The sequence below is a fragment of the Vipera berus genome (assembly GCF_964194415.1).
Source record: "Vipera berus genome assembly, chromosome: 5".
NCBI lineage: Eukaryota > Metazoa > Chordata > Lepidosauria > Squamata > Viperidae > Vipera > Vipera berus.
This window is the reverse complement of record NC_138207.1, coordinates 92,793,037-92,808,393: the sequence shown is the minus strand read 5'-3', so window position 1 is coordinate 92,808,393 and position 15,357 is coordinate 92,793,037. Positions and strand designations below refer to the sequence as shown.

General features: G+C 38.3%; 1 protein-coding gene across 5 annotated transcripts in view; it reads left to right on the top strand.

Moving 5' to 3' along the window:
- GBF1 (golgi brefeldin A resistant guanine nucleotide exchange factor 1) overlaps positions 1 to 15,357 on the top strand; it is a 309,656-nt gene that overhangs the window by 157,779 nt on the left and 136,520 nt on the right. For all 5 annotated transcript variants that reach the window (XM_081329572.1, XM_081329571.1, XM_081329569.1 and 2 more), the window contains exons 19-20: positions 7,909 to 8,032; positions 14,496 to 14,621. In XM_081329572.1, the coding sequence (XP_081185698.1) occupies positions 7,909 to 8,032; positions 14,496 to 14,621 (250 nt within the window). The remainder of the gene's footprint in view (positions 1 to 7,908; positions 8,033 to 14,495; positions 14,622 to 15,357) is intronic.

Here is a 15,357-nt window from a genome sequence, read left to right as displayed (position 1 = left end):
ACTTGGCACTCTTGTTTCAATTGTGCTGGGAGAGTTATATTCAAATCATCATCATCAGGCTGAGGAGTAATTTATTTTAATCGGGGTTTTAAATGCACAGGGTTAGTTTAATCTTTTTTAAATGGTTTTTAACTTTTGTATTGCTGGTTTTTTAACTCCCTGTAAACCGCCCTGAGTCCTCAGGGAAAGGGCGGTATATAAATGTAATAAAATAATAATAATAATAACCATCATCATCATAAAAGCTGGGGTCAATTTTCTATTACAAAGTTACAGTTAAGTTATTTGCATTGTACGGTATTTGTGGAGTTGTCACACTGGATTGATAATTTTTTACACCTAATTGTGTCTCTTTTTCTTTTTTAATATCATTTGTATAGTTTGTATCTTTAGCCCTTAGCCCAGGGGTGTCAAACTCAATTTCACTGAGGGCCGCATCAGCATTGCGGTTGCCCTCAGGGGGCCAGGTGGGTATGGCCAGGGTGGGTGTGGCCTACTGGGTGGGTGTGGCCAGCTCTACATCGTTCACATCAAGGGTGCCTATGTGTGCCTGGGCAGGAGTGGGACAGATCTGAGGGTCTCTGGCAGAAGGAGGGTCTCTGGGCCAGGGCCAAGGCAGTGGGGGCCATTCCCTCACTGTTTCCAGGATGGCTTCGCGGGCCACATGAAACCACTTTGCAGGCCGGATCTGGCCCCCGGGCCTTGTGTTTGACATGTCTGCCTTAGCCGATTCATGATATCGGTGATTTTCTGTAAGGAGCATTCAAAGACTTCTCTGATGACAGACTAAAGCTAAGGATTAAGCATCTTTGTAGCTCCCTCTAGTGGTAAAAATGTATTTTTTTAATTGAAAAGTTTTAAGATACATTTTTAAAAACATAAACTCACCCCCTCCCCTCCCCCTTACCCTCCCTTACCCTCCCCCCAACTTCCCAGAGCTGAATACAGGGTATAAACTTTACAAACTTAAGTTAAAATATGCTAACTAACCAAAAAAGACACATTAAATTCTATCGCACTTTATCTCCCCTTAAACATAACTAAATTACTAACAAATAATGAATAATAATACATCATATAAAACTATACTTATTCAAATGCTAAATGAAACTTTTTAGTCCCATATTTATTCTGAATATATTCGATCCATCTTCTCCATTCCACAATGTATCTCTGTTGCGATTGTTCTTTCAAATATGCTGAAATCTTTGCCATTTCCGCCAGGTTTGAAATTTTCAAAGTCCACTCTTCTATAGTAGGCAGTTCCTCCTTCTTCCAATATTGCGCTACTAAAAATCTTGCTGCCGTAATTAAATTCAACATCAATTTAGTATCTATGACAGTACAATCTGTAATGATACCCAATAGAAATAACTGTGGAGAAAACCTTATCTTTTTCTTAAATATCTTTTGCATGTTCCACCAAATTTTAACCCAAAAAGCTTTGACTTTTTTACAAGTGCACCATATATGATAATACGTTGCATCCTCACAACCACACCTCCAATATTTAGGCTGGCAGTTCGGATACATACTTGCTAATTTTTTAGGATCTAAATGCCATCTATTTTATAAAAATTCTCTCTTAAATTTTGAGCCTGAGTAAATTTTACATTTCTGACCCATATCTTTTCCCAAGTATCCATTGTAATGTATTTTTGTTTATTCCTTTTTCTGGCCAAATTTCATGAAAATCAGAAATTTCAACCACCAACAACAGAGCAAACCAAGGCTACAGATTATTTTAAAAATAGTAAAATAAAACCACAACTTTTAGCCTTATGTTTCTCCATCAAATTTAAAAAGAAAAAGATACTCCTCACTCCTTTATGTTAGCTGCCTCCAGCAACCCTCTTCCTTGTCATATAACAATAAAGAAGTCTCAAATATAGTGCAGAGGTTCAAAAAGGAATAACAGGCTGTGACTAAAGAGAGCCTTTTTTAGCTAATAAAGATAAGTCTCATAAATTGGTTAAGCAATGAAAGGCATGAGTTATTGTCCATTTGAAAAATAAATCCCAAAAATGGCTGTTTTATCCAACAATGAAGTGAATGCAGCACTACCCTCCTCAGCTTCGACTCACTGATTTCTTGAAAGTACAGCTTCTGAAACTACTTGCAGACCGTTGCTGTACAGAGGATCTTGTGGGATGATTCTAGAACTCTGCCTAACCCAGTAGAGTCATAAATAAGAGGAAAGCCTGCTCCTTAGGTATTTAAGTTGGAAAAATGACATCCCAGAGAGAGGAGATTCTCTGGGCATGTCAGGTGTCGGCCATGTCATCGAAAGTGCATATGTCTGCACTTACCTACAACATCAGAAGGCAAGCCATTCCACTTGTTAATTGTACTCACTGATAAAAAGTTTCTCCTTAATTCCAGGTTGCTTCTCTCCCTGATTAGTTTCCATCCATTGTTTCTTGTCTTTGGAAAATAAGTTGACCCCCTCTTCTTTGTGGCAGCCCCTCAAATACTGGAGTACTATTATGTCACCCCTAATCCTTCTTTTCTCTAGACTGGCTATACCCAAATCTTGGCAGTCATTCTTCATATGTTTTTGTCTCCAGGCCCTAATCATCTTAGTTGCTCTTCTTTGCACTTTTTCCAAAGTCTCAACATCTTTTTTGTAATGTGACCAAAACTGGATGCAATATTCCAGGTGTGGTCTTACTAAGGATTTATAAATCCATCCCGTGCCATTCCTGAGAGCTGCCAGCTGTTCCAAGGTCACACTATGGAATGCAACCCTAACTATCCAGCTTAAGTCAGGGACTGTTCTCAAAAAAAATTGTTTAAATATAATTGGACAGTTAATAATAATCAAGGGGAAGGTGGGGACGTAGAAATGTACAATTGGAAATTTTGAAGCCATGAGAAAAAAAAACATTTTTTCCTCTTGTTTTTTTCTGGAAAAAAATAGAAATTTTGGGAAAAAATTAAAAAAATTCAGTGTGGAATAGTTTTACAAATTGTGTGAAATGCAGTGTATTAGGCTTGCAATAAAACGGGTAACCACCCCCCTTTCCCTCAAAAGCAACAAAAAAAGCAAGAAACCATCAACATAAAAAATAATCAGATTTGCCCTTAGCACCAATAGCAAATAAAGTTAAGGTCTACCTCAGTATTAAAGCTCCATAGAGGGTTTACCTTTTGAGTGGTGCTTTTGAAAAAAAGAAACAGAAGACACAACATATACATGCAGTTTATTCTATCTCATTTTCTGAACTACTGCTATCATTTTCTGTTTGTCATTTTTTCATGGACTTCTAAAAACATTAGGTTTGCGTGGATTGAACAAGCTTTTCTACCCTTTCACAGGTCAGTTTATTTCTTGATTTGGTATTAATATTACCAAACATAGACCAGATTCTTTCACATGCAGCAGAAGATGCAGGAATCTGCAGTAAGCAAGATGCAAGAGGAGTCAGAGATTGTGTGGTGCAGAGACTTTGCCACCATGTTGCAGGAGGGATATATTTTACAGTATCTCAGAATGCATTCTTGGCCCAAATCCTTGAAGATGTTCTATATTCTGCAACCTTTTAAAATACTTTTCCAACATCAAGTTCTAAGTGTGCAGCTTGTTTCGTAATCCAGTCAAATGCAGCAGCTATATTCTCATCATTCACACCACTGCCTTTGAATCTTAGATCCAGTAGATTTGCAACAGCATGTATTTGATGGCAACAAAATTCTTCCCGTTTTTTAATAAAATCTTTCACTTTACTTTTTTCAGCAGTTGAGCACTTATAGTTTAAAAAACATGTTTTTATCACAGCCATGTGGTTAGGAATTTCTGACAAAAGTGCAATGTTTGATTCAGATGCACAGATTGCTGAAAAAAATTGGTCTTAAAATCTGTAGGAGTTCTGCAGCTGAACCAAAAGTACAGTGTTCCTTATATTTCTGGGAATGTTGAGATCCTCACTTATTACTGTTGCTTGAAGAGCTTCTTTGTTTTTTTAGTAAACTTTCAAAGGAGATCACCACTTCACCCCAATGTGTTATACTACAGAGTTTCAGTGTCGCTATTTTATTCTGTACATTTTTTCTTCTTCTTCTTGAAGACTGTGTTGACAACATGAGTAGCTTACATATTTGATAACTTCTTTAGCTTTTCTATAAATCCTTTGAAGGGTGTTCAGTTTCATGAAGTCACTAAGAAGTAAATTTAGTCTATGAGATGCACATCCTATTGCAGTAATATGTGGATACTTGTCCATTATGAATTTCCCATGGAGCTTTCATATTACTTGCATTGTCAATTAATAAAGCAAGTACTTTGCCACTCTCAATTTTCTCTAAAACTGCACATATTTCACTGCTGATACACTCTGCACTACGTCTGTTCTCTCCAGTTTCAATGCTTCTATAAAAGACTGGTTGAGGTTATCACAAGGTTGATGATTCTTTCTCCCTGAACATTTGTCCATCCATCTGTAAGTACCACAAGACACTGTTTCACTGATTTTTCCTTGTACAGATTACATCATATGGTCATATTCTGACTCCAAAAGAGGCTGGCTCAAGGAATGTCTGCTTGGCGAATGCTATGATTGTCATATTAATTTAAAAGCTTCCTGCCAATATGCATTTTCAGTTATTGACAATGCTGATCCAGAAGCATATATTGCTCTTGTGCACATGATCATTTTTTTTCTGATTTTCAAGTGTCATTTTATCTATAAATGAAGGTATTGTGTATTTTTGTGAGGCAATGTTTTGCAACACTTCCTTACTTGAACATGCTGCTGGTGAAGAAACACTTTGTGATGCTCCAGAAATAGCAGAGTGTTTCTGGAATTAGAACTCTGGAAGGAAAAGTTACTTGCACTTTCATTCTGGTCCTCATCATTTAATTCCATAAAACATTTTTTAATGTCCTTAGGGCACCTCTGGCATGCAAGGATGTGTTTTGTCATTCTTGTAGCATTTGGAAAAGAATATTTCTTTTCACAATATTTGCAGATCGCAGGTTTGCTCTCTGCAGAAATTGCACTGTGGAAATGTTTCCAAACTCTAGATCAGTGGTCTTCAAACTCGGCCCTTTTATGACTCATGGACTTCAACTCCCAGAATTCCTCAGCCAGTATGCCTGGCTGAGGAATTCTGGGAGTTGAAGTCCATGAGTCATAAAAGGGCCGAGTTTGAAGACCCCTGCTCTAGATGTTGGTCTCACAAATTTACTGAGAAGAAAAAAGAAAAGAAAAACCAATTTACTGACCAGACTATGGGTAAACATTATGTTATGATGGTGGAGAACATTAATAGGAATAATTTAAGGGTTACAAAAGAGGAACTAATTTGTCAGACAAATTTACCTTCTTTACTGGTCAGCTAAGACTGAGAGAAGGATAGAAACTATCATCTACTGCAGGGGTGTCAAACTCAATTTCATTGAGGGCCGCATCAGCATTGTGGTTGCCCTCAGAGGGCCGGGTGGGTATGGCCAGGGTGGGCGTGGCCTACTGGGTGGGCGTGGCTAGAGTGCGTATGGCCTACTGGGTGGGCATGGCCAACTCTACATCGTTCGCATCAAGGGTGCCTATGGGGGCCTGGGCAGGAGTGGGACAGATCTGAGGGTCTCTGGCAGAAGGAGGGTCTCTGGGCCAGGGCCAAGGCAATGGGGGCCGTTCCCTCACTGTTTCCAGGATGGCTTTGTGGGCCACATGAAACCACTTCGCGGGCTGGATCCGGCCCCCGGGCCTTGTGTTTGACACGTCTGATGTACTGTATACCAACAATTATTCAACTGTAGAAGGCCTGAGGCATACAAGCAAACTAAACTGGAGTCTTTTCCCTGCAGTGCCCCCTAGTGGCACAAATGCATTTTTCTTGTTTGAGAACTGCATTGAGAAGTAGTTACTTGAATTGTATTCCAGGATTTGCTTGTATTCAGCTGAGAGAACTTGCAATAATTTAAGACTTTAGAAAAAGTCTCAGAAATTTTTCATTAAGGTCTTCATGTTATATAGTTCGAATACCATGCCACAGATATATTATCATTGTAAAAGAACATACTCCATGTTCCTTTTTTTCAATTTTTCTGAAAAAAAACCCAGAAAAGAAACTTTTTTTCCTAATTTTTCCAGTTTTTCCCCCCCAGGCCTTCTCATCTCTAGTGGGGAGAAGGGAATAGTTAATCTCATACTTTGGGTGTGAAAAGCTCAGATCCGGCTTCACTTCTTTATATAAACACTTGGCTTTAGTAAAGTACTCTTACGCTGACATGAGAGTCTGTCTTTTCTAACTCTTCTAGTTGGGATGGCTGACATTGACTTTTTTCTTGTTTTTTTTACAAGAAAAAAGAGCTGAGAGAGAATGACTTTGTATTATCAGCAGGACTGAAACAGTGGTCTGAGCCTGGGCTTTTTTTCTTGCAGCTGGAAGAGATGGATGTCATTGCTCACCTTTTCTTGAATTAATATAAATTATATTGAAAGATAGAGTTTCCTTCTCTTGCCCCTGCTTGTTGGGGATAGTAATACCCAGGAACCTGTCCCTCAAACCAAATTCAGTTCATTGTCTCATTATAATTAATATGTTTGTAAGGTAAAATTTTAATTGATGTAAGGTGGATGATATTTTAGCATTATTTGTTGCAGGTTTCAGGCTAAAATCCATAATTTGATTTAAAAAAACTGGTTTAAGAGGCTGCCAGATTTGCCTTACAGTGTTTTTGGAATTCTTTGAACCAGGGCCTAAAAATTAGTAGACTTGTCATTTTCATTGTGTGGAACTCTGTATTTCCTAATCATATTTGACAGAATTGGTGTGTGAGAGATCATTTTATAAACTGACCTGTTTGTCGCCTCTTGTGCTAAAAATACAGATTTTGATGAGAACTTACCAAACTGGCTAAGTGTTAACATGGACAAAGGACTCTCTGGAGAAGTTTAGCGGTATTCTCAATAGACTTTTTATTGTCATGTTACACCATTCTCTGAAAGTAGGCCATAGTTCTCCAAATAATTGAAAATAAATGTCAGAAAATAAAACATATGCTTAGAATTACAGGTTCAGCATTTCACTTATGACAACAATTGGATCCAGAATCTTGATTGTTGAAGTGAGATGCCATGTGACTGCTTTGCTCAATGATTGTAATTCTGGCTCTCCCACTTGTGATTGTTAAATAGACATATGGATCCTTAAGTGTAGTGCTGGAGAGTCAGCATAGGCCTCCCAGGCAATAAAATCCCCCCATATCCAGGATCCCTGGGCTCTCTCCCTGCCCCCATCAGGATGAACGATTACGAGAACAGTGAGAGTTTTGCCAGATTTGAGCACCATTCCTTCAGTGCACATGAGAATTTTTCCCATCCCTTGCGACACTGAGGGAACGGATCTCAAATCCAACATCTCTTTCACTTGCAACCTTCCCTGCCAGCTTTCCTATTGACTTTCTGGGGAAGTCAGTGCAAAATATTTCAAATAGTGATCACATGATTGTAGGGCACTTGGCAGCCAGTGGTAAATGTTAACAGGTTGCCACACCTCTGAAATGTCATTTGACCAAACATCACCCCCACCCCCCCTCATCCCCGGACACAGTGTTTTGTGACAGCCAGAAGTGCTTTACAGCAGGGGTCCCCAACCCTCGGTCCGTGGACCAGTACTGGGCTGCGGTATGCCAGCAACTGGGCTGCACAAACAAGCAAAGCCCCATCCGCAGGATGCAAGCAGCACACAAAACCACGCCGCCTCCGGTCCGTGGAAAAACCCCTTTCCACGGAACCGGTCCCTGGTGCCCAAAAGGTCATAAAGTATCTTTCAGAGCCCATTGAGACCACCAACGGTTGATAAACAACCAGTTATAAGTCAAAGGCTATCTGTAATAATTTTGTGATGTAGATCTGCCTGATAGTTCTTTTGTTCTACATGGTTGTCTTGATTTTGTGTTTTCAGGACTTTCCATTTCCAAGGTTTGCGACTTGATGAAGCTTTACGATTCTACCTAGAAGCCTTTCGTTTGCCAGGCGAAGCTCCTGTGATTCATAGGTTATTGGAAGCCTTTACAGAACATTGGCATGTATGTTTTGAATTGCCCTATATCTTTTTTCTTAAATAATATATTAAGTAATTGAATTGGAAAGAAGTTTTCATCATTGTGGAGAAAAATGACTGATTTTGGTCAGGTTATATTTATTTATTTGTGGGGAAGGAAGTTTTGGCAGTGGCTGAATTCATATGTGAACTATGATTTATTATCAAAGCACAACAAAAATCAAACAAACTAGACTATAAGTTAAAAAAAATTATTTGAAAAATATCCCAAACTGACAGCAAGATGGTAAGTGGTAAGATGAAGTAGAAATAATATACAGGAGAAACTGGAACAACATTCATATGCTAAAAATGGAAAAGGGCGGGATATAAATGGGATTAAAAAAAATTGGGATTGGGTATGATATTTACTCAAAAGTTAGACTAAATTTTTCTTCCTGCAAATCAAGTGTGCATGGAGTCGGGGTGTGTGTGTGTGTGTCAAAATGTTATATTCTCTGAAATAAGATAGGAAAGTATTGTTGAAAGTAAACAAATGTACAAGAAACATAAATATGAGGTTGTCTGCAGCAAACATTGAAAGCAATGAGAGCTGGATGAGACTGGAAGTTTTCTCTCTATATACCTGGAAGTAAGAACATAGAACTCAATTGAACTTAGAAGAAAATTGCTGCAAACCTAAATATATTCCTTTATCCTTGCATCTTAGTACACATGACTATCATCCAATTTCTTGGTTACAAACTGGAAAAAAAACAGGTTTTTCCCAAGTTTCAATTTCAAATTGTAATTTTGGTTAAATGGATCTATCCTCAATATAATAGCAACCTATGGACTGAATAGAATTCTAAATAACTTAAATTTGCTGAACTTGAACTTCTACATTCTCTTAAATTGTACTCAAGAGAATGGTTTTTGTGAGAATGTGTACTATGGATGTGAAACTATTAATTTTACAAAAGGTTACATTTTATAGATAATTATTAATTTATAATAAATAAATATTAATTGAATGTTTGTCTTTGCCCTGTTCTTTTTTTGGAGCATGGCCTATGGTAGTCCACATGTACATAGAATATAAAATATATAAAAAAATCTATGTACCCCTGTTAAAATGCCAGGTTTTTGAGATGTAAAAAAATCAAACCAAGATAATTCACTTCACAATTATTTCCATCTTTAATATAACATATAAGCTGTTCAATTCAATTGAAAAACAAACTCAGATCTTTTAAGGGGAAAAATAACAATAAAAATTACAAAAACGTGGTTGCATGAAAATGCACACCCTTAAACTAATACTTTGTTGAACCACCTTTTTATTTTGTATGACAGCATCTAGTATTTTAGGGTATTGTTAGAAATGTGTTTTATTTTTATTTTTTATTTTAATTCCATTTATATCCCGCCCTTCTCCGAAGACTCAGGGCGGCTTACAAGCTTAGCAGTAGCCTTCATTCTATGTATATGCCTGCTTATTAGGGCTTTCACACACACCTCAAGCGGCATTATTACAAAGTCAGCTTAATTGCCCCCAACAATCTGGGTCCTCATTTTACCTACCTCGGAAGGATGGAAGGCTGAGTCAACCTTGAGCCTGGTGGGATGCGAACCTGCACTAATTGCAGGCAGCTGGTGTTACTTAAGGAGGCATTAGCCCACTGCTCCACCAAGGCTCTTTAAAAACTCTAACAAAATTAGATTGGTAAGAAAAGAGTTTATTTCTGCAGAAAATATAAGTATCTAAAAACAGAGACCACACCCAAATTTTCAAATCCATAGCATTATATACATTCCTATTGTGACGTCTCCCCCTCTTCCCTCCCTTTCAGCCCATTTGAAAGGGCCTCAAAGGTTACATTCTTGTCCAGGGCGCCTAACCAGAATACATCACCCCTCCCCCTTTTGATTTACATTTGTTTTGCTAAGTACATAACTTCAGTCTCTATCTGTCAGTGGATACAATGGTAATAAAAGTTTATACAGATCAAAGAGCAATAAACAATAGTAGAAGGTTTATACAGATCAAAGAGCAATAAACAAATAGTAAAAGGGTTATACAGAGCAATAAACAAAGTAAATATAGGAAGCAATACATTCCCCCCTCTTCTCCTCCAGGAAACAGGATAGGAATGGGTTTAAAGAATTTTTTGTTATTATCATTAGTTTTCCAATATTACAATAGTATCTTTAAAAAGCAATGTGGTGTCGTTGTTGTTGTTGTTGTTAGTTGCGAAGTCGTGTCCGACCCATCGCGACCCTATGGACAATGTTCCTCCAGGCCTTCCTGTCCTCTACCATCTTCTGGAGTCCATCTAGGCTCACACCTACTGCTTCAGTGACTCCATCCAGCCACCTCATTCTCTGTCATCCCCTTCTTCTATTGCCCTCAATCTTTCCCAGCATTAGGCTCTTCTCCAGTGAGTCCTTCCTTCTCATTAGGTGGCCAAAGTATTTGAGTTTTAGCTTCAGGATCTGGCCTTCTAAAGAGCAGTCAGGGTTGATCTCCTCTAGGACTGACCGGTTTGATTGCCTTGCAGTCCAAGAAACTCGCAGGAGTCTTCTCCAGCACCATAGTTCAAAGGCTTCAATTCTTTGGCGCTCAGCCTTTCTTATGGTCCAGCTTTCACTGCCATACATTGCAACTGGGAAGACCATAGCCTTGACTATACGCACTTTTGTTGACAGGGTGATGTCTCTGCTTTTTAGTGTGCTGTCTAGATTTGCCGTGGCTTTCCTCCCCAGGAGCAAGCGTCTTTTAATTTCTTGGCTACAGTCCCCATCTGCAGTGATCTTGGAGCCCAGGAAAATAAAATCTGTCACTACCTCCATTTCTTCCCCATCTATTTGCCAGGAATTGAGAGGGCCAGATGCCATGATCTTGGTTTTCTTAATGTTTAGTTTCAACCCAAGTTTTGCACTCTCCTTCTTCACCCGCAACAAGAGGCTCTTTAGTTCTTCTTCACTTTCTGCCATTAGAGTGGTATCATCTGCATATCTTAGGTTGTTGATGTTTCTTCCGGCAATCTTAATTCCAACTTTTGATTCATCTAGCCCTGCCTTTCTCATGATGTGCTCTGCATATAAGTTAAATAGGCAAGGCGACAGTATACAGCCTTGCCGGACTCCTTTCCCAATTTTGAACCAATCAGTGGTTCCGTGTCCAGTTCTCACTGTTGCTTCTTGACCCGCATATAGTTTTCTCAAGAGACAAATAAGATGGTCTGGTACGCCCATCTCTTTAAGGACTTGCCAGAGTTTGTTATGATCCACACAATCAAAGGCTTTAGCATAGTCAATGAAGCAGAAGTAGATGTTTTTCTGGAACTCTCTAGCTTTCTCCATGATCCAGCATATGTTAGCAATTTGATCTCTGCCTCTTCGAAATCCTGCCTGTACTTCTGGTAGTTCTCGATCCACATACTGCTGTAGTCTAGCTTGTAGAATTTTAAGCATAACTTTACTAGCATGAGAAATGAGTGCAATGGTGCGATAGTTTGAACATTCTTTGGCACTGCCTTTCTTTGGAATTGGAATGTAAACTGATCTTTTCCAATCCTGTGGCCACTGTTGAGTTTTCCAAATTTGCTGGCAAATTGAGTGTAGCACTTTTACTGCATCGTCTTTTAAGATTTTGAATAGCTCAGCTGGAATACTGTCACCTCCACTAGCTTTGTTGTTGCTCAGCTTTTCTAAGGCCCACTTCACTTCACATTCTAGGATGTCTGGCTCGAGGTCAGTGACCACCTCATTGTGATTATCAGGGACGTTAAGCTCATTCTTGTATAGTTCTTCTGTGTAATTTTGCCACCTCTTCTTAATCTCTTCTGCCTCTGTTAGGTCCCTGCCATTTTGGTCCTTTATCATGCCCAGTTTTGCATGAAACGTTCCTTTCATCTCTCCAATTTTCTTGAAAAGATCTCTGGTCCTCCCTATTCTATTGTTTTCTTCTATTTCTTTGCATTGTTCATTTAAGAAGGCGTGGTGTCTAGGTTACAATAATTCCATTTCAGACAAATACATATTATTACAGATCTCCAAATTGTTGTAACCAATACTTTCTCTCTCTTGTTTCCTTTAATACAAATTATTTCTTATCTAAATTAACATACTTCTCATTGCTATCCATCAGTCATTTAATAGTTTTCTTATATTTATCAATACTTTAGTATATTTTATATTTTAACATTCCATCTTTAAAACATCAAACACCTTATATATTTTTCCAGCTTTAATTTTACATTGATATTAAAATTAAACGTTTAAAATTTCTCATCTTCATATTGCTAAATAACCTCTTTTCCCTTTACACAATTTTCTCCAATACCTAGTAATGTAAATACACTTCTTATTTATCTCATTTCCATATCAATGTTAGTAGTACAATATTAAAATGGTAGTCATTGGGATACCAATTGCAAGGAGGAGAAAGAGGAGGAGGACAATATAATATTCTTATTTCTCATTTATAGTTTCCACATATTAAAAATTAACCAAAATTTCTTCCGTTTCAACATTTAATACATCCTTTCATGTCACTACATCCAAGTATATTGGTTACATTCTATCATTCTTAACATATATACATCTTAATCCATGTCATTTAAAGAGCTCAATATTTCAATGTTAGTATTCATACATCTGTGTTTTATTTTTTTTAAATTAGCATTTTTATCTACTCATCAAAAAAATCCCTCGTAATCCAAGTACAATCTTGTCTATTTTGGTATTATCTATTTCAGGCCTCTTAAGAACATCCATAATTCTTCAATCTTATTCTTGCTTTCTTCCTTTGCCATGTCATTTTTTGCTTCTTTGCCTCAGGGTCATCAAAGTATTCTTGTGTTATTATATCATACTGAAGTAGCCCTCCAGTCTCCATTTTTGAAGAATTGAGGAGTCTGTTAACATCCCCAAATCTTCTCATTATTTTCACCTCTTGATATAATTGTCCTGGACTGAATAATTTTTTTTCCATTTGTTTCCCATTATGATCTTCAAAAGTCTGTATTTGTTGAATATTTAATTCGTCTGCCAATGTATTTGACTGTTCAATTTGTTCTGTTAAGTTCTGTCCCGATAAAATGTTAGTTGTAGTCACAGTTTGAGTTTGTTTCTTCGAGATGCTTTCTAATTCTTTTCCAAAAAGCTCTTATTTCATTGCCAGCTGTAGAAAGGAACTGATAAGTTTGGTAAGATATTTCCCATATAGCATAGATTTCTTTTTGAAACTTCCATGGTGGAGTTTCACATCTGGTGTTCAAGGTTAATCTTATCTTGTTTTTCTTAAATATTTTCTTGATTTTTTTAAAAGAGTAAGTCAGATTACAATTTCAGGTTTAGCGACTGGGTGTCCCCCAAGTACTTTGAAAGTTCTTTTCTTTTAGTCCGTTTCTTTTTTCAACTTTTTTTTTTAAAAAAACCTGAGCTTACTCGCCACTTATTTGAAGGGAGGGCTGAATTCCCCCCTCCCTCTCCACAGGGGGGAAGGTACTTAGCAGCTTATTTAGGTGAAAAGAAGATTAAGAGAGGAATCTTACACCCGTCTCTTCCACGCTGCTTTAATATTGCCTGATGGTAAATTTGACTTCAGCTGTCTGCAGCCTAGTAACTGGCCATATTACTATGGCCAGTCTTTCGTCTGCTGGTACGAAGGGAATGCAGGCACTAATGGGGGGCTTGCAGCTCCCCCGCATTTCTGCAAAAGCCCCTTCTGGTCGCCCTTCCAAGGTGGCTCTTCGGCCCTTTTAGGACCCCCCAGCGATGCGAAAACTGGATATGGAAGACGAGAGCCATCCTACAGACGTCCGTGTCGGCTGGCTTGGCAAACCGGAAGTCCGGGTTTAAAGAATTATTTTATTTTTAAACTTCTGTATTACTATCAGTAGGAGGGAATACTTTCCAAATGGATTTTATTAGGAATTGGCAATTCTAGAATGGCAAACCTAGGCAGGAAATCTGAGCAATGCATAGGAGTTTGTTGTCCTATTTCAGGGGTGTCAAACTCAATTTCATTGAGGGCCGCATCAGCATTGCAGTTGCCCTCAGGGGGCCGGGTGGGTATGGCCAGGGTGGGCGTGGCCTACTGGGTGGGCGTGACTAGAGTGCGTATGGCCTACTGGGTGGGCATGGCCAGCTCTACCTCATTCGCATCAAGGGTGCCTATGGGGGCCTGGGCAGGAGTGGGACAGATCTGGGGGTCTTTGGCAGGAGGAGGATCTCTGGGCCAGGGCCAAGGCAGTGGGGGCCGTTCCCTCACTGTTTCCAGGATGGCTTCGCGGGCCGCATGAAACCACTTCGCGGGCCGGATCTGGCCCCCGGGCCTTGTGTTTGACATGTCTGTCCTATTTGGATTTATAAACAATTTTCTATTTACTCTTTATTTTTAGAGGGGGATGGCTTAAATTCGTGTCATTTTCCTTTTAGTTATATTTAATACTGTAGTTACATTATATTGGATCTGCTTTCCATTCTCATTCTCTTTTCAGAAATCAAATGGGACTCCATTTGCTAATGGTGATGCCTGTTTTGCTCTAGCCTATGCAGTTATCATGCTGAACACTGACCAGCACAATCATAATGTTCGCAAGCAGAATGTGCCTATGACATTAGAGGTGAGATATTTCTTCTTCATAGGATCTGCTTACCTGAATATTTTAATTTTTTTTCCGGTGTCTTGAGCTTTATCAAGATTATATTTTCACCCTCAGCTTTCTTGTTCCTATTTTTTTCAATAAAAGGACCAGGGAAATATTTAAAAATAGAATATAGTAAAATAAAGTTTTTATAAAAAGTGGTAAAACAAATTCCTTACTGTAGGAGTCCATTGTAAATCAGATTATTTTCACTATGTAGGAAAAAATCTTTCTGCCATTGACTTCCTTGCAATAAAAAAAGTGTTTTATTGTTCCAGAAAAAAATGCAGTAATAAAGAATAAAAAATTTATTTTTATAATCCAGCAAAGGGTAGGGGAGTAAGGATAGTTCAGCAATTCCACCAGATGTTTAACTCTTAAAATGTAAAGCAAAAACAAAACAAAAGAAATTCAAATTTGGAGGCACACTTACGGTAAAAATTTGAACAACTGATAGGAAATGGTGGAGAGCTAACTCTCCGGCCCTTCATCTGAGTCATTTGGAGTTTCAATCTAGGGAACATTTTGCCATCAAAGAGCCAGCTAAGGTAGCAAAATCAGCTGTTGTCAGCAGGGAAAAGAAAACTTACCACATCTGCCCAGAGCGCCATTTTCAGAGGATCCTGTTTTTATATGCTTTTTTTCTTTGAATTGCATAGCTTAGAAATTAATCTCAAAATCTTCCAAAGATATGTGTTGCTTCTGAATTTCATAA